The sequence below is a fragment of the Nothobranchius furzeri genome, chromosome 9, assembly GCF_043380555.1.
Source record: "Nothobranchius furzeri strain GRZ-AD chromosome 9, NfurGRZ-RIMD1, whole genome shotgun sequence".
Lineage (NCBI taxonomy): Eukaryota > Metazoa > Chordata > Actinopteri > Cyprinodontiformes > Nothobranchiidae > Nothobranchius > Nothobranchius furzeri.
Genome location: NC_091749.1, coordinates 495441 through 515844, shown reverse-complemented (window position 1 = coordinate 515844; position 20404 = coordinate 495441). Strand labels below are relative to the sequence as shown.

Genomic DNA, 20404 nt, shown 5'->3' with positions numbered 1-20404 from the left:
TCAGTCTTATCTTCATTCAGCTGAAGAAAGCTCCCACCATCCAGGTTTTGATAGAGTCTAAGCAGGTGTGTAACAGCTGCAGCTTAGACATCTTATGGGGCTTAAAGGAGATGTACGGTTGGATGTCATCTGCATAAAGATGGTAGGAGATTCCTTTGAAGGAGCTCAGGATGTGCTGAAGAGGAAGCAGATAGGGGAGGAAGAGCAGAGGCCCCAGCACAGAACCTTGTGGGACACCATGGGTAAGAGAGGTGGTGGAGGACCTAAACTTGGAGACGGCCACAGAAAAGGAGCGCTCAGAGAGATAAGAGAAGAACCACTCCAGAGCAGATCCTGATAGGCCTACCCAGTCTCTCAGCCTCTCCAGTAGCAGGTGATGGTCAACAGTGTCAAAGGCTGCAGTCAGGTCCAGCAGGACCAGAACAGAACAGTCCCCTACATCACTGTGAGTCAGAAGGTCATTAGAGACCCTAAGAAGAGCTGTTTCAGTACAATGAGCTCTACGAAAACCTGACTGGAAGCTATCATAGATGTTCTGTTCATCAAGAGCAGCTGTGAGTTGTTTAGCCACAACCTTTTCCAAGATCTTGGAGATGAACGGAAGTTTAGAGATGGGACTGAAGCTGCTATGGAGAGAGGGGTCGAGACTCGGTTTTTTAAGAAGCGGGTGGATTACAGCGTTCTTAAAGTAAGCAGGGACCTGACCAGAGACCAGAGAAGCATTAATTATAGAGAGCACGCTGGGACCGATGGACTGAAAAGCACTTTTAAACAAAGATGAGGGTAAGATGTGAGGGGGCATGCAGAGGTCTTCATAGAGTTAACTAGTTTGGTTAACTCAGGCAAAGAAACAGGAGCAAAGCTATCTAGGATGATGGGCCTGGTTGGAGTCGGGAGAGGCGGCGATAAGGCTGAAGGAGAGATGCTAGATCTAACCTTATTGACTTTGTCCACAAAGAAAGACAGAAAGTTCTCACAGTCTGCAACAGAGTGGATGGAGGCTGTAGGAGAGGCAGGAGAGACGATGCTGCTGATGGTGTTAAACAGCACCTTGGGGTTCCCTTTGCTCTGGGACACCAGGTTGGAGAAATAGGAAACCCTGGCGTCTGACTGCAGAGTTAAAGGATGTCAGAAGATCCTTTAGGTGCAGCAGATGGACGTGGAGATGGGCTTTCTTCCACAAACGCTCAATTTTTCTGCATTGGCGCTTCAGGCTGTGAAGGCTGTCATTAAACCAGGGAGTAGGGTTCACTGCAGGAACTGATCTGGTTCTGACAGGACAGATGTTGTCCAGAATGGAGAGGCAGTGCTCGTTGAACTGAGAAGTTAAGGAATCTGGGTCGTTATCAGAAGAACAGGGTGGATCAGAAGCAGCAGAAAAATTGCTAGCTGTGCTCTCATTAAGAAAACGAGAACTAACCAAACGGCGAGCAGGAGGTGGGGACGCAGAAACTGACAAGTTAAAGAAAATGCAATGGTGATCTGAAATATAAACGTCCTCAGGACAAACACTGTCAGCATTTAGACTCAGGGTAAAAACAAGGTCTAGAGTGTGCCCCCTGGTGTGTGTGGGGCCAGAAACATGCTGGGTAAAGCTGAAGGAGTCCATAAGGCTGGAGAAATTCATGGCAAAGAGATCGGAGGGATCATCAACGTGGATGTTAAAGTCACCAACAATCACCAGTCTGGACAGCTTCACAGTGGAGGATAGAAAGTCACTAAACTCCTGAAGGAAAGAACTGTTTGGACCAGGTGGACGATAGACCACAGCACAGTAGAACGGGTCCTTACGCCCGACCAGAACCCCGGGGCTGGCTAAGAAAAGAATAACCACTCGGGCAGAGTTCAATCAGAGCAGAATAATCAGATGTTTGCTGCCAAACTTCAGTCAGAAACATAAAATCCAGGTTTATAGACAGAATTAGATCATGGAGCAGGAAGGTCTTATTGTTAACAGAGCGGGAATTTAATAGAGCCATGCTGAGTGAGGTGGAGGAATCAGAAACTACAGAAACAGCTGGAGTTAGTGGACGTAAATTAGCAGGGTTAGATCCACGGTGTTTCTAAAAACAGGAGGAGAAACCACTGAGGAATGAGGAGAAACCGACCTTAAAAAACTTGGAAGGATGAACCGCGTCGCAACGCGGCCTGGCGGGAATGCGGAAGTTGTGCTCAAGTCACCAAACAAAGGACAAGAAGCTAGAAGATCGCGCCGATGTTTACCAGATAAACCACGCTTTAAGAGAAGTCTTATTCTCACCTGGATTCCTGCTCGTTTACCTCTTTTCCTTCGACGTTTTCCCGGGACCGGATAAACATCGCTGGAGGCATCCTGGTAGGAATCATTTGGCTCCGGGCCAGCACGCCGATCAGGTAAACAAACAGGAAGGTATGTCCTCGGTGCATCTTGGGCGATCGTGAACGAACGGAAGGACAAAAGAGTCTGGCGATCATAGGAGATGGTAGCGGGGACACTACTGAAGACGATCGCAGACAGGAGCAAGGTGGACAAGAGGAGGTTAGTGGAGAAAAGTTAGAAAAAGTGGCCGGTGACCGCGGCTAAGCCAAGCACAGGCGCCATCTTGTTACCGACCAGAAGAGGAAAAAAAGGTATTGGTGCACTTTCCTCCTTGACCTTGTCCACATGGAAATAATGTGTTTCCAAAGCAATCTTCTAAATCTACTCTTGATAAAGAGAATCAGTCCATGAAATTAATTTATCCACATGGAAACCCTGACAATGACGCGGCACGCTGTAAGTGGCGCTGCAACGCTGCCACCACACACTGGCGCCGAGGCGTGGATCCCCCACATAAAGCCTCGTCACTGCTGACATCACTGTTTTCTAAACATTGTGTTGGATCTGTCTATACAACAGAAAAAAATGCTTCACTCTGGAACCCATTTTTTTTTATCGACTATTTTGGAGTTCATAGCAGCTGCTTGTGAGATTTGATGAGTCACTCCAAACAGAAAGACCAAACAAACCCAGGAGGGGCCAGATTTATTGATATGGGGAAGTGATCAAACACACCTGGAGTTTTCTGAACAACCTACACTCTATGATGAAAAAGAGGCTGTATTTGAGCTATTCCAGCTACTGTAGCCTAGCCCAGCCCTAGACTAAATGTGAATGAGGCCATGTTAAAATACAAACTGATGAACGTAGAAAGCAAATGTTAAACATCCACCTTTTCTACAATCACATGACTTTAAACGTGTTCAGCTATACTTAAAAAGAATATCTGCATCAGACAGTGACTGATGACATTCGTGGCCCAATCAGTTTATGTCGGCCCATTTAACATGAGCACGAGCAGAGAAGAGTGACGTAAAACGGACTGATCTGATGGGCTCGTGTATTAGTAACAGACATCCCACTGCTGTCTCCCTCCTTCCCATTAGGCCTTCAGCTCTGCTAGCTCTTACTTTCATCCCTCCTCCTCTTTCGCTCGTCTGGCCCTTCCTTCGTTCCTGGATCGAAGCCAAGTGTCACGCTGAGCGCCTTGCCAATGACATCATTCCCCACATTATCAACAGCTGCCCTGAAGCCTGAAGCTCCCAGAGTCAAGCACAATTAAAGGCTGGGCTCTTCCTTTTTCATTCAACAACTTCCACTGAGAGTTATAAAAGACAATCTGCTCTCACAGTCTAAAAAACAGGCCGTGCTAATAAAGATTTATGCCCTGCATGTAGAATGCATAATGAATCGCTGCAAACGGAGGACCGAGCTCTGGGATCGGTTTTACTATGACTATATGATAGCATGAGGGCACGACAGTCTGAAGTCACCCGGAGGAAATATAACTCTATTTGGATTTTAAAGGAGAAAACAGATGGTGGAAGTTTTTAGCCCAAAGTACACATGAAATATATGCTTACTTATATCCAATATGCTCAGAAAACTACAATCTACAAATTGTATTAGAAATGAACCATCCTCTTTTACTTATCTGGAGTCGGGAGAAAAGAACAGTATATTTCATAAAAGTGGGTGAGTTATGATAAGGACTAAATATCTAAAGAATAAAGTTTTTATGAGCTTTCATACAAAGTCCACATGGTCATGAAATAGCTCTCATGTTAAAAAGCCAGAAAACACATTTTTCATGAGTTTTTACTCCATAAAATTGTTCCCTGAGGAGCTTGAAGGCATCAGTGTGTTTATGAGAACCTGCTGCTTACCTTTAAAGAAGACGAACATGCCATCATGTCTTTCATAAGCAGCATCTATGTCTCCGGGCAGGCCCCTCCAGAAGTGACCAATGGGCATTGGGTAATTATCCAGAACCCTGTTCCTGCGAACCCTCCAAAACCAGCGGCCCTGAGGAGACAATGTGAGGAAATGTGCTGGATTTGGTTTTGTCTTAAACTTAGCTAGTCATGTTTTTATAAAGGGAGATCTTGAAACCAGGAACTGGTTAAATAACATCTTTAGGACACCTTTACTTACAGAAACAAACATAAAAACCCAAAGTCATGGAGAATGTTAAAGGTGTTCAATACTCGTTTAATCAATACATCTGCAACGGTCTAGTCAAAATGAATGCCCTGCAGGTCCAGAAGGGCTTCTGTCAGCTCAGAGAAGTCAGCTGGAAGAGAAAGTAGCTTCAGAAGGCAGGACCCATTTCTTGATATTTGGGTATCTGGTCTCTGATTGGCTATCAGCAACACCACTCTACCACTAACTCTGTTTGCTCTCCAACACTGATGTTTTATCTCCAAAAATAGCACAAGCCTGAAGGAGTTCTGCTGTGTGAAGTTGCTAATGCTGATGGTTAGCTTCCACTAGCTGAGATGTTCTCTGCTGTTTCCTGGACGCTAAACAAACAGCCTTCTCCGTCGTGAGTCAAGAAGGGTGAGTTAATGAATGTTAGGCGATGCTGTGACGTAGATCTGTGAGTCTATTTTCTATCAAAAGCTAATGCAGCAGATGTAGGAGACCATTTCCATGTTCAGCCTGCATGAAAATCTTAGAGTGACTGATTATAATAGGAAATAATCAACAAAAAATTTATTTTTCAGTGTTCCACACCATTGAAAGATGGCAGCAATCCATCAAATCAGGGATTGTTTTGATGTCACACTTTGGGGGTCTAAAGCCAGGCGTACACTTTGACTTTGAGCTGACTTTGAGCTGTGGTGTGGTATACAGGGGCTTATGAGAGGCGATTAACACCACATGACCATCTAACAATCAGCAATTGTGAGCTTGCACATATTTCTGGTGTGTTTGACATTTTGCTCGGCCCTAGTGAGGGTATCGCACTGTTGGAGTGGCGCTGTGAGCGGCTGCATCCCCAGAACCGCTCACGTGCAATGCATCGACTCAGCACACCAGCTACTCCCCTATGAACACATGTCATTCGTTTTTATTTTTACACTCTTTTCGCACACTCCTCTTTGAACTGTCACTTTATCGTGGTGGAGGAGTTTGAGTGTCCTAATGATCCAAGGAGCTATGTTGTCTGGGGCACTTTGTGTCCCTGGTAGGGTCTCCCATGACAAATGGGTCTTAGGTGAAGGGTGAGACAAAGAACGGTTCAGAAGATCTTTCATGGACGTAAAAACAAAGAGTCGGAGTACCTGGCCCAGAGGGTTACCGGGGTCCCACCCTGGAGCCAGGCCTGGGGTTGGGGCCCGTGAGCGAGTGCCTGGTGGCCAGGCTTTCGCCCATGGGGCCCGGCCAGGCCAAGCCCGAACCGGATACATGGGCTCATCCAACTGTGGACCCACTGCCCGCAGGAGGAACATGAAGGGTCCGGTGCAATGTGGATCGGGTGGCAGACCAAGGCGGGAGCCTTGGCGGTCCGATCCCCGGACAAGGAAACTGGTTTTTGGGACATGGAACGTCACCTCGCTGGCGGGGAAGGAGCAGGAGCTTGTGGCAGAGGTTGAGCAATACTGAGCTAGATGTAGTCCGACTCACCTCGACACATAGCATTGGCTCTGGAACCCAAGTCCTTGAGAGGGGGAGGAACCACTCAGTTGGTTCCTCCACCTTGGTGATGACCTTTAACTGTGACATCCTGTCCACTTCCTTTCTTAAACGGTCTTTTAGCGGAGCAGGGACTCTCCTTGGTGCATGGATCACTGGTGTCGCATCTTCTTTCATCTGAATGCTTTTGGTGTATGGTAGGCATCCCAGGCCTTTGAACACATCTTCATAATGCTGCACAATGGAGTCAACACTCCCTGGGTGTGGACCCACTACTTCTTCATAGTTGATGTAAAACACTCTTTTCACCAGAATCAGAAGTTTTTATTGCCATATGTGTGCCAAGTCACAACATTAGGAAATTGCTGCGGTATTTTGGTGCAGATTCAATTTCTTAGATGTAGCACCACCTAGCAGTGATTCACGTCCTTCTGGGACAGCAGTAAACAGAACATCACACTCTTTGCGTTTCACTGTTACTCTAAGTCTGCACTGCCCCAGGCTTTCAATGTCCTTTCCATTATAGTCCTTTAATGGTACTTTGTTCTTGAGTATCTTGGGCTTATTCTTCATGCCTCGAATCTCTGTCATGCTGATCAGATTAACTTGTGCACCTGTATCAATCCTTAGTGTTACCAAAGCCCCATTTATTGGAAGGGAAACAGACCACATGTCTTCTGGACACTGGTAGCTGTCATCTGCCTGATTGTGCACAGTCCTTACATCTTCACATGACACCAAGCCCACAAAGAAAGTTTCACTTAAATCAGTCTCTTCAACTAGTCTCACTGATTTTGGTTTGACTTTAGAGAAACATTGTTTGGCAAAATGATTCTTCCCATTACATGTCAAGCATATTTTGCCATAAGCAGGACACTGACGAGGTTGATGTTTGCCACCACACCGCTTACAGGTGTACATGTCATCTTTGCTGATCTTTTGAGGCACGTTTTTCTTCATTTGTGTTACCACAGCCACTTAAGCACTGTCATGTAATGCTGCGACACTTGTTTCGAAGGTCTTTGCATGCTGCAGAGCTAGCTCACTGGCATGACACAGTCTCTCTGCTTCATCCAGAGTTAGTTTGGCATCTCTGAGTAGTCGTTCTCTAGTCCATTTATCATACAGTAGATTCCATACACGATCTGATCCCGAAACATAGAATCTTTTAACTCTCCCAAATCACATGACTGCTTTCAGCTTCAAATCAGTCACAAAGCAATCAAATGTCTCTTCTTGTTGCTGCATCCGAGAGCGGAAGACGTACCTTTCATACACAGTGTTTTTCTGTGGCGAACAGTGTCCATCAAACTTCTCAATCACCTTGTCATACTTGGTTCTGTCCACTGCTTCTTCAAATTCAAAGGTGTTGAAGACTTCAATGGCTTGAAGACCAGCTACAGTGAGTAGCAATGCAATCTTTCTTGCATCTGGTTTGGAGTCCAGCCCCATGGCAGCCATATACAGCTCAAACTGCTGCTTAAAACACCTCCAGTTGCTGTCGACATTTCCCACCGGCTTCAGTCCTTCCGGTGGCTTCAAACTTTCCATCTTGATAGGAACTGTTGCCTGGTATCTCTGTCGGCCTTCACTTTCACAATCCCACTCCTGACACCATGTTTTGTCCTTTAGGGGTTAGTGAAGGATCACACAGCCGACCATTCCGTGTCCCTGAGCCTGCAGCTCCAACAAACATTTCTTTATTATATCAACACCACCTGTGGTCTTCTTCTTTGTGCTACCCTAATGTGCTCTTTAAAAACAGTGGCCTCGGCTGGTCACTCATGTAAAACAGTGACTTTCTACAACATATCAACACAGCCGGTGCCAGTCGTGGTGGCAACCCCCGTACCCGCTGGTGGACACCAGAGGTTCGGGGAGCCGTCAGGCTGAAGAAGGAGGCCTACAGGGTGTGGCTGGTCTGTGGGTCTCCGGAGGCAGCAGACAGGTACCGGATAGCCAAGCGGGGTGCAGCAGTGGCAGTTGCTGAGGCAAAATCTCGGGCGTGGGAGGAGTTTGGTGAGGCCATGGAGAAAGACTATCGATCGGCGCCAAAGAGGTTCTGGCAAACTGCCCGGCGCCTCAGGAGAGGGAGGCAGCAACTCGCTCACACTGTTTACAGTGGGAATGGGGAGCTGCTGACGTCAACTGGGGTTATAGTCGGGCGGTGGAAGGAATACTTTGAGGAACTCCTCAATCCCACCTACGCGCATTCCGAGGAGGAACCAGAGTCGGGAGACCTGGGGATGGACTGTCCAATCTCTGGGGCAGAAGTTGCTGAGGTAGTCAAACAACTACACAGCGGCGGAGCCCCGGGGGCAGATGAGATTCATCCTGGGTATCTCAAGGCTATGGATGTGGTAGGGCTGTCATGGTTGACACGTTTCTGCAACATCAGGGGCAGATCCTGTGGAGTGGCAGACCGGAGTGGTGGTCCCCATCTTTAAGAAGGGTGACCAGAGGGTGTGTTCCAACTATGGGGGGATCACACTCCTCAGCCTCTCTGGAAAGGTCTACTCCAATGTACTCCAATCCAATCCAATCCAATCTAATTTTATTTATAAAGCGCATTCACAAGGCATTACAACCAAACAAGGCGCTGTACACTAAAAATGTTTGTTAATTAAACCGGCAGTACTGGAGAGGAGGGTCCGATCGATAGTTGAATCTCAGATTGAGGAGGAGCAATGTGGTTTTCGTCCTGGCCGTGGAACTGTGGACCAGCTCTATACCCTTGCAAGAGTGATGGAGGGGGCATGGGAGTTTGCCAAACCAATCCACATGCGTTTTGTGGATTTGAAGAAGGCTTATGACCGTGTCCCCAGGGGCACCCTGTGGGGGACGCTCCAGGAGTATGGGGTGGGTGGCCTTTTGTTAAGGGCCCTTCAGTCCCTTTACCAGAGGAGCATGAGTTTGGTCCGCATAGCCGGTAGTAAGTCGGACCTGTTCCCGGTGAGGGTTGGACTCCGCCAGGGATGCCCTTTGTCACTGGTTTTGTTCATTACCTTTATGGACAGAATTTCTAGGGCACAGCCGTGGTGTGGAGTGTGTCGAGTTTGGTGGCAGGAGAATCTCATCACTGCTTTTTGTGGATGATGTGGTCCTCCTACCTTCATCCAGCTCTGACCTTCAACTCTTGCTGGGTAGGTTCGCGGCCGAGTATGAAGCAGCTGGGATGAGGATCAGCACCTCCAAATCCGAGACCATGGTTCTCAACCGGAAAAGGGTGGCTTGCCTACTCCGGGTCGGGCGAGAGGTCCTACCTCAAGTGGAGGAGTTTAAGTATCTCAGGGTCTTGTTCACGAGTGAGGGTATGAGGGATCGGGAGATCGACAGGCAGATTGGTTTGGCGTCTGCAGTGATGCGGACGCTGAGCCCATCTGTCGTTGTGAAGAGGGAGCTGAGCCAGAAGCCAGGCTCTCAATTTACCGGTTGATCTACGTCCCAATCCTCACCTATGGTCATGAGCTTTGGGTAATGACCGAAAGAACGAGATCGCGGATACAAGCGGCCGAAATGAGTTTCCTCCATAGGGTGGCCGGGCTCAGCCTTAGAGATAGGTTGAGGAGCTCGGACGTTCGGGAGGGACTCGGAGTAGAGCCACTGCTCCTCCGGATCCAAAGGAGTCAGTTGAGGTGGTTTGGGTATCTGGTCAGGATGCCTCCTGGACGCCTCCCTGGGGAGGTGTTTCGGGCATGTCCTGCCGGTAGGAGGCTCCCGGGTCGCCCCAGGACACGTAAGAGAGGTTACATTTCCAATCTGGTCCGGGAACGCCTTGGGGTCCTGCCAGAGGAACTGGTGGAGGTGGCCGGGGAGAGGACGGTCTGGAGCTCTCTAGATGGGATGTTGCCCCGTGACCCGGACCCGGATAAGCGGAGAAAGATGACGACGACGACTATTTTTGCACACATTAGCAACAAAGGACGTTTGCCGTGTTATTGTCAAATAAATCTGATAAAAATTGATTTAATTTATTCCTTTTGTCTTCCTCCTCCTCCAACCCCCATAAATCCCTGTGTCCCCTCCTACAGTGCTCCCGAAAGAAAACGGACACCAATAACGACACATAAAAAGTGCAACATGTTGTGTAAAAACTATTTTTAGCACATTTGTAGCAGAGGCCGTTTGATACATTGGGCCGATATAGAAATATTTTTCTATATCGGCCATCGGCTGAAATTATTGTTAAAAGCCGATAAGAAAATGATTCAAATCAGGCACCTGTGTGGCCAACTGCCACCAGTACTAGACTGAAGCAAGGATCCGAAGCACCCCAAAACACCGTGAGCCCACCCACTCACCAGCGCTGTGTTCCAGGTCACCTTATGTTGAAATAAACAGAAAGATTTCTTTCCTCATCTTTACAAGAAAGAATATGCAATGATTTAGCCTTTAAAATGTATTTATCGAGTGGTCATCAAACTCGTCACATAAGCCGTTTAACATTCTAATACACTAGGCTTGAAACATGTTGGTTTCAGATGCTAGCTAGTTTAGCACTCCGTTCAGCAACAAAGGCAAGCGCCAACATGATTAAATTTACTGCGGTTTGTTAGTAAAATCAAGTCAGTTGGCAGAAGGCATAAACGGAAGATTGAAGATGAAAACATTAGTAGGGATTAGGGTTGGGCATCGAGCATTGACAGGAACTGGGACTAACTGTCAGTTTTTCCTGGAATTGTTCAAAGTTTTAAGTTTCGATTCCTAGTATTGATGCCCAGTCCGCCGACCGGAAAATAATCCGCAGTTGAAGTCTGTTAAAAAATGTGAGCTGCAGATTCTGATTAACGCCTCTCAGAACCGGTCAAACCAGCTGTCTGTCGCTACTGCTGTGGAGCCTACAGATACCCTGAACCATTGCGTCGCCCCCTCCCTTCTTTTCCCTCACACTGTAGGCACGCAGTGGCAAAAATCTAAACAAACATATCCGTTGAATTTTTACTCTGTGAGAGTGTCAAAATGTTTGTATCCTAAAACAAAAATACGGCACGGAGGAAGCTCGTTAAAATGCATCAAGACAGTAGATTTAAAATGAGGTGAGTGAGTAAGGCTCCCTGCAAAAATAAAAACAGAGCATCAGCAGTCAAACGCAACACTCGTCTGTGACCCATAAAGAGCATCATGCTAGATCAGCAGTTTGTTGGCACTTGCTTCTGCTCATTAGGAGCTGCAACAGATATTAGGTAAATAAATATAATAAAGATAATCATATAGTAAATCTCACAATACAGAATTGAGATTATTTTTTAATTTTCTATTGTTCTGAAACAGTTTTCACATTGTTTGTTTAGAGTTTGTTTTATATTTGAAGTTCAATATTCAGAGATTTATTTCCTTAATTTATATATTGCACACACTGAGTTTTCAGTTGTCTTTTGCAATCAATTTGCTGCTAAAACGTATATATATCGGCTTTAGATATCAGCCATTGGCAACAAAATTATTTAAAAATCAGTGTCGGCATTGGCCTTAAAAAACCCATAACGGTCTGCCTCTAATTTGTAGGTCCAACGTGTTGCTACAAGATGTACAGTGTGAGCACATGAGTCATGAGATTTGCTCTGCGAGGAAGTCTTACAGTTCGAGCTGGAGCTGAATGCTACGAGTAAAGAAGTTGCACAGTGTCCACCCAGCTTAAGTCACACCTATCTACTTCTACTGCCAAAAAAAAGGAGTCTGTGAGCGAATACAAGTTATTTTCTGATCCTGTATGATTTGTGCCATGGAATTAACATGTCTGTAAATTTTAAATACATTATTTTTTAGGCAGGAGACCCAGTAGGCACTTGGACTACCTACAGGAAACTCTGCTAGTTTGTTTGGTGTGATGGGAGGTAAGAGGTGGGGGAAGGACAAGTTAAACTGAGCTGAGGAGAAAGGGTCTGCTCCAGACTTTCAGCATCCAAATTATTTAACCTTAAACACAGTTTTGGGCAGAACTTCCAAATAGTGTCTGTGATTTGTGAAAACGTTTTTTTTGTCAAATATCTCCTGACACGAACAACCAACAAATCTGTCCAGAACAGAGAGGAAATTAGCTGGCATTAGCCTCATTAGCATTTAGCTAACAGCAGAAAAAAGGTGTGAGTTTATCAAAGATGCTGTAGCAGGATGAGAGGAATGATATTCTCAGATGTACATAATAACAATTTACCGGCACATTAAGTGCCTTAATTAAACGTTAGATGCTCTGTTGAATTGAAACACTTTTTCTGTATCATGTGTTAAAGTGACGGTGAGTATTTTCCCTGGTAATTGGGGGCAGTGTATAATTAAATCATTGCAAGCAAATAGTATTTTTGTGTTAAGACCTTACCAACGGATGGCCATTGGGGTCAAAAATCCCTGGGAGTGCAACCTCCATATATAAACAAAGCTGCCTTGCCTCGCTTATGTAATGAAACACTTGATAGTTGAAAGAATAGTAGTCAAATCAGAACATGTGGATTTCATAACACTAAAAATAAAACAAAATATTTGAAAGAAATAAAATAAAATTAAAAGTCATTTAATTGGTTTCATGTAGGGATGCAACGATTATGTTTTTTGCTGCCGATCACCGATACCGATATCAAAGAATGCTGCTCACCGATACCGATATCAAAGAATGCTGATCACCGATACCGATCACATGGATTGGCCAGACATTTTCTACAACATTATAATGAGTGCTACAAACTACATAATCTGGGAATAAAGGAAATGCAACCTAATCTAAAATGGTCCGTATTAGGGTTGTCACGGTGTGAAAATGTAACCTCACGGTTATTGTGACCAAAATTACCACGGTTTTCGGTATTATCGCGGTATTTTTTTAAACGTGCTACATTTTCACACAATTAAATAAACCCTGTATGTCAGGAAATATTGTCCTCAGTTTGTGTCTAAATTTAGCCTAAAATGTGTTATTTTGTAATTATGTTGTTTATTTGTTTACATTTTTTCCATTTAGTCTTTAAAATACCAATATTTGCCCATAACTTCTTATTTTATGTCTGTTTGATGTCATTTTAAAAATATTAGATCAGATGATACTCAGTACTCAAGTAGCCTTCTAATCAGATAATTTTTTACCCTTACTTGAGTAATAAACCCTGTATCAGGAAAGTATTGTCCTCGGTTTGTGTCCTTCCAGTGAGCTTTGCAGATGTGGGAAAATGTCATCAGGCAGTAATCGTTGTTAAATTCATAATTATTCTCGGAGAGAGACCAACTCTTATCTGCCCCTGGGAGCCCCGTAATGCATAGCGTCATTTCAACATGGGGGTGTCCGCGACACGGTTTATATGCAGGTAGCGGCACTGCGACTGCTTTATATAGCCACTCGTTGCATTCTCCCTCAACCCAAATCCTCGGATCACGCATTTTAGCTAAAACGCTAACGTTAGCTTGCCTTGCGTTGACTGCAGAGTTGTGGGTGATGGTCACGCAGATGTGTCATGAGATTTGAAGCGTTGCTGCCTTTCACAGACACTTTTTCTGCACGTGCTGCAAACAGGATAGCCGTCTTCTATCAGCTGTCCCTCGGCATTCTTCACATATCCAAAAGATGCCCGTACTTCCCACTTTGTCTTCTTTGAGGGATAAAAAATGTCCTGAGTGCTGCCGTCTCCTCCTTTGGCCGTTATTTCAGCTTTAGCTTCAAGAAAGTTTTGGTTGTAAACAACAAAGTGCGCATGTGCCGCCGGCAACTTCAGCAGATGATACGGTGGCTGGTAAGGGTCACCGCGCCTACACCGCAGCCACGGTAATCCACCAAGATAATATAGTTTTTTTTAAAACAAGACGGTTATTGTTATTGTCAACTTTTTTTACGGGGTTTACCGCTACACCGGTTACCGTGACAACCCTACCTGATCGGTCTGCTTTGATCTATTTTGAAAATTCCGATCAAAACCGATAGGGGCGCTATCGGCCGATTACGATCAAATGCCGATCCATCGGTGCATCCCTAGTTTCATGGATGGAAAAACCACAGATAGCAACTGGTTAAGTTTTCAGAGGCCAACAAAATGAAACTATTTGTCCCACTGAGGTCCGAACATGCTTGGAACAGTCTGTGATTATTTTCTTGATTTAACAACACCAGAACGTACAATAAAGCAGCAGCATCAGAAGTCTGGTAACAGCGGTTGCTCTGAAGGATCCATCACATCCCGCCCAGCTCACCACAGCTTGTGTAAAATCCTAGAGGCACTAAGAAACATTATCATCTCCTAATCAAGCCATCCCTTTGGCTTTGTCTGTTGTAATTCATTCATGAGTTTTCTTCCGTTTCCTGCATAATGTGGCAGTAAAAAGCTCAGAGCTGCTACTCTCTGGCTAAAGCCTCTAGTCGTCCTTCATGCACTGGCAGACAGAACTGCACGACTCTGTGTGGAACAGAACAGACTGGAGATGAGCAGGACAGGAGCCAGAGAAACAGAACAGAAGCTCTGCAGCTTGTGAGGTCTGACAGAACCCAGCCTCAACCAGATTAGGCCTCAGCAGAGCAGGTCAGGGCAGTAGGTACAAAACTGACTTCAGATCAGCTGTGACACACTGATTTCTGCTACTGAGTACACAAAAAGTGATTCGTAATATTCTGTATTATGACATCCATTTTCTGTGCTACAGGGAAAGGATGAACAGTGATGTGCTGCAGATTGTTTCCAACTAAGTTTATTTCTGAACCCTTCACTGATATTAAAGTGTATGGATTGAGCCAGCTTTGTCCTTTAGAGCGAACTTTAAGCTGTAACGCAGAAATGTTCCTGCTCATTACTACGTATTTTAACCCTAATTTCCAGGTTTAATGAACGCAATGGGGTTTTGTCCCATGCTGGAATGCTAAGGGGTTTTAAAGTACAACTGCATGCCAACATGCTAGTTTTTGTCTCTAAAAAAGAAGGCTTTTCAAGTTTAAATATTTAATGAACAAGCTAGCAACGCTCATTCTTATTTGGCAATTTATTTGTTTACCTGTCAACGCCATAGGGCTCCGAATTAGTGTTATTACCAGATTAAAGGTGTCAATCATAAATGATGACTCAGTTATTTTATAAAATGGCATTCTAACATTTTCCTCTTTGCACAATTATTTAAAATTGCCAAGAAAAAAATTTGCAAACACATTATTTAAACAGTTAAATGCAGAATTGTTTTGACAGCACTTTACTCAGATCTGGCTTTAAATTAATACTGTAAATGTTTAACGTGGTGAAATGTAAAAAACAAATACTGCTATTATAGGTTAGAGCAGAAGACTGCACTTTACTCAGATTTAAATGGGAAATGGGAAAAAAATGTAAATGTTTAAAATGTTGCTATTGCATTATTTTTGCAATACATTTCTGAAAAAATACAGTTGATTGCATTATACATTTAATAATTCTAACTAGGGCTGCACGATATTAGGAAAACCTGCGATATTCGATAACAGTGCTTAATATTGCGATATCGATATTACTCACGATAAATGAACAAATACTAAAGTATGCAGTGTTGATGTCGTCTGGCGTGTGACGTCTGCTCTGGGCTCAAAGCAAACAAAAACTAATGAATGAATCCCATTACAACCAGGGTCCGAAATTAACTCGCCACTCGCCAAATGTGAGCAAATTGCTCCATTTGGCGAGTAAATTTTTGAGCTCTACCTGCCACATAGCGAGTAAATGTTTGCACCAAATTAGTTATGTTTATCAGTCGTCTTCCATGGATTTCTGATACTCCTCCCGCCTGCATCCAACGTACACAAACGTACGCGAAACGTGAACGCTGCATCCAACATCATTTCCTCCTATCCCATTCAATCAGTTTATCAAGTTAGCAGTTAGCTTCGGGTTAAAACTAGCGGTGAAATGTGGCGGTTTTTAACTGGAGTCAGCCAGCCTTCCAAAAGAAAACTCGTCGAACTGGAAGGAAAACCACCAGGACCAGTGGCAACCAGAAGATTTTGTGAAAAGTGGCGAACTGGAGATGGCGGAGTCGTGAGACAATGGCTACATTATGATGGCCAAGTAGCGTTGCTGCGTTTCACAGACAACTGGCCCTCTGCATTCTTCAAATATCCAAAAGATGCCCGTACTTCCGACTTTGTCTTCTTTGAGGGATAATAAATGTCCCGAGTGCTGCCGTCTCCTCCTGCCATTATTTCAGCTTTAGCTTAAAGAAAGTTTTGGTCGTAAACAACAAAGTGTGCATGTGCCGCCGGCAACTTCCAGATGATACGGTGGCTGGTAAGGGTCACCACGCCTACACCGCAGCCACGGTAATCCACCGAGATAATATAGTTTTTTTTAAAACAAGACGGTTATTATTATTGTCAACCTTTTTACCGGGGTTTACCGCTACACTGGTTACCGTGACAACCCTAGCCCTGACACACTTTCAGATATTCTCATGGTGCAGCTGTGTTCTCCAGAGATCAAGGACTAGGACCCAAATGAGGCTTTGGCACAAAGACGGTGTCAGAAGCAGGAGGCCAGACTTCATGGACAGAGAAAACAAGGAGTCCGACTAGATTTCAATGAAAGAGTTCATAAAAACATCTCTAAAAATAAATAAATAAATAAATAGTAAAAATGACAAAAGAGTTGTTTTTCTTATTAATTGGTGTTTTAATTATTTTGCCACTCTGTTTGGAATCAACATAATATAGAATTACATGCTTTAGGTAGATCTAAATCATTTAGAAATTTGGCCGGTAAAAGATATGCTTGGCCGGTAGATTTTCATCATCTACCAGCCAACTTGGCCGGTGAGTAAAAAATTTTATTTCGGACCCTGATTACAACATACCATTTTTATTGAAAAAACATACAGCTGCACCCGCTACTGTATTAGCAGCTGCACCCGCTACTGTATTAGCAGCTGCACCTGCTACTGTATTAGCAGCTGCACCCGCTACTGTATTAGCAGCTGCACCTGCTACTGTATTAGCAGCTGCACCCGCTACTGCATTAGCAGCTGCACCCGCTACTGTATTAGCAGCTGCACCTGCTACTGTATTAGCAGCTGCACCCGCTACTGTATTAGCACCTGCACCTGCTACTGTATTAGCAGCAAAACAACAAACTGCAAGCATGCAGTTTCTCAGTGACTTTAAAACATCACCTCCACCATAAAACTTTTTCTGATGCTCCAAATACAGAAAAACATCCCTTACCAGGGTTTTTTGAATAAATAAAAATATCAGAAAATAAGTTTAAATGTTAAATAATAGTTAACATCACTTAAATGCAACAGCAAATTCTCTCATTGCTACTGAACATTTTCTCCACTTATGTGGTTATGATATAAGGCTGTTGCTGTAACTGGGAAGTGAACTGTGCCGGGCCAAACTAGGAGAATATTAAGATTTCTTGAGGGAAAGAGAAAAACAATTGTCTACCTTTCAGAAGAGGAACTGGCAAAAAAACTACATGGAAAATATGTGAAAACGTTTGTTTTTAACCCCAAATTGAACAAGTTTACCTAGATATTAAAAAGCAGCTCAGATGATGAAACTGCAACTATGATTCTGATAACAAGCTAACTAATTGAACTAGCTCGATAACCGGCTAGCAGAGCTTCTGACTGAAAGTTTATGTGCAGCAGCAAATCAACTATCCTGATTAACAAGGTTATAAAAGCTCATAAATGAAAAATCACTTTGATGTGTGGGGGAACTTTTCCAGGCCCTCTTTAGCAGGGTGGGATTGGGAGGGGAGTGCTGTAGCCTTTTAGCTGGAAGCTAACCGGAGCCTGGGGCTAACATCACCACCCGGTGGAACACTAGCGACATGAAGGTAGGTGGGTTGGTTCACTGGCACGTGTCGGAGTCAGCCCGGTTATTATCAGCTGCTTAACGACACCGAGCGGACTCACGTTCACGTTTGAAAGCAGCGCTGAATCCAGAGACATCAGCACAAAGTGCTTTCGTTGCTCTGAGCCAGCATGACGAACAAGGGAACGGTGCAGCTAACTCAGTTCGGGTGTTGCATTCCACCCATCCTAAGGGTCTACGTAGGGGGCGGGCGTATTACGTGAACGGACCCATCTGATTGGCCGCATATCAGAAGGGCTACATTTGATTGGTCAAATACTTCCGCGTAAAAAACAGAGCTGGTTTACAAAAAGTTGATGTATGACACGGATGAAAATGTTTGAACCAAGCATTTATCACCGTTTTTGACGTGCTTTGCGATGGGCCTATCGCACGTCCTGTTATCCCGATGACGATAATTTTTCCATATATTATGCAGCCCTAATTCTAACTATTAAAAATCAAAAATCGATGAGCATGGTTAACAATTACAGATACACATGAGTAATGGTAAGGCAATTACTGGTAAAAATGAAAACCTGTAGTAGTAGTGGTAATTAACTATCTTGGACACAAGGCCTTACGTAAACAGAGCTTGGTTTGTTTGCTTTCTGATTTTGTAAAATTTTTTTGCTGTTTAGAGATTTCCTTTAAAGAGCAAGTCACCCCTAAATCAACTTTTTTTTTCCTGATAAACTATATAAATGCATGTCTAATCGTGCTGCAGACACGTGCAGTCACTAGTTTAGCACTTTAGTGCATTTTAGTTAAAATTTAAATTTTCTGCCTAAAACTGTCAGTGTTGTGCCGTTTTCAGGTTAAAAACTCTGCCCTGCATTTGAATTTAAATCTGCCATTGCTATTGGTAAAGAGGTACCCTAGAACGTTAGCTGGTACGATATGATGTCACAATGTCATTGTGAGCCTGTGTGTGAGTGTATTTGTTAGCGGCTCCACCCTCTCGGTCTGCCAGGCAACAGCATTTGTTGCATTTTTCAAACAGGAAGTTGGAGTGGAGTAATACTCTGGTAGGGGGTGACTTGCTCTTTAAGAACCCACCATTGCATTTTCTGGCTCTTTTTAAAGGCAAGGCAAAAATTCCATACATTGTCATTTATTTAGGCCCGAGCAACGAAGCTGCGAAGGCCTATTGTATCTGCTCTGTTTATTTTTCTTCCGCCAAGTAAATTGGCTTTTTGGAGGCCTTAACATAACCCGAAAACTCAGGAATTTATGCACACATTTCAGGCGTGGTGTAAAATTTTGTATTTTAAAGGTCCCAAAAAAATCGCAATAAAACTAGCTCCACAGCGCCCCCTAGAATGTGAAAAATACCCCCTCCATAAACCTTAGCTTAGTTATAGTTATAAAATTTTGTACACTTGTAGTACTCAACAGTCCGCACAGTAGAGCCTCTTGCAACCATGGTCAACATCAAACAAGAAGTCGGCCATTTTGGTTTAAAGTGGTGATTTTTACCCTGTTTTGGCCGTTTCTAGGGTCTGCTTCTGATTGATTTACTCAATCAATTTTCGCACGATCGTCTTGAAAGTTGTGGGAAATTGCTCAGAAGGGATGGGCAATCAAATTGAAAAAACTAAACTGACTTTTCGTATATGCTGAGGGGGTGTGGCCAGGCCTCAAAGTTCGACTACTCGCCCAAAAAATTTAAATGGCTATGACTTCATACTTGAATAGAGTAGAGTTACAAAAATTTCTGTGGTCATTCGACATCCAGCCACAAACTAAATTGAATGATCAGATGATTACATCACACGAACCCCGCCCCCTCAGGACCAAAAAGGTCAAGTTTTACTGTGATAGGTCCCAAATCGCCCCATTTCACTTAATCACCACAAATTTGTAGCTGGTAACTCAAGACAAGTGGGTGTTACTTGGCATCACTTAATGGGAGTTTTCAAAAGAGGGCGGGGCTGTGGCGGCACGGCGAAGTCAGGCGTACCGCCGTGGCCATACGTTTGCCACCCATTTCGTTATTTCTAAAGATATCGCCACAAAACTTCTGGTGAGTGATCTAGTCCGGCCCCCCAAAAAATCTGATGTGAAAATCCAGTGTGCTTGGCCTACTTTCTTAAATAACGCCCCCTAGGACCATTAAAATTGTCAGCCCCAAGCCATGCTTTGACTGAGGATTGTGAAATTTGGTACAATAATGTGGTGTCTCAGGACCTACAAAAAAGTCTCTTGGAGCCAAGCCCAAAGTCGCACAGGAGGTCGGCCATTTTGGTCCAAGTACTCAATTTAGTGGTTTTCGCACATATAGTTTGGAGAGTTAGGCCCCATCGCCCTTTTCACCAATCGCTTTCACACTTCTGCTACACCAGTGGTTCCCAGACTTAGTTAGCCGCGCACCCCCTTCTATTTCCCGACTATGTTGACGCACCCCCTAGCCCCCACATCAGGGCATGGCTATGTATATGTGTGTATATATATATATATATATATATATATATATATATATATATATATATATATATCAGACGTCAAGCTAAACAGACAGGGTTAAAAAATATGATCGACCTTTTTCCCCATCACTTTCATTTTTTAAATAGTAATTAATAAACATTCGATACAATTACAATTTCCTTTGATTTAATTTTAAATTAATATTTAGAGTGCCCAGGTAGCACATAATCAATGCAATTTAACTTTTTTTTTTA

The 20404-nt window shown here is 44.1% G+C and overlaps 1 protein-coding gene across 1 annotated transcript in view; it reads right to left on the bottom strand.

The window, feature by feature from the left end:
• Window positions 1-20404, bottom strand: part of mmp15b (matrix metallopeptidase 15b) — a 77095-nt gene that overhangs the window by 9893 nt on the left and 46798 nt on the right. The window contains exon 7 of the mRNA XM_015977347.3: window positions 4186-4324. Coding sequence (XP_015832833.1) covers window positions 4186-4324 — 139 coding nt within the window. The remainder of the gene's footprint in view (window positions 1-4185; window positions 4325-20404) is intronic.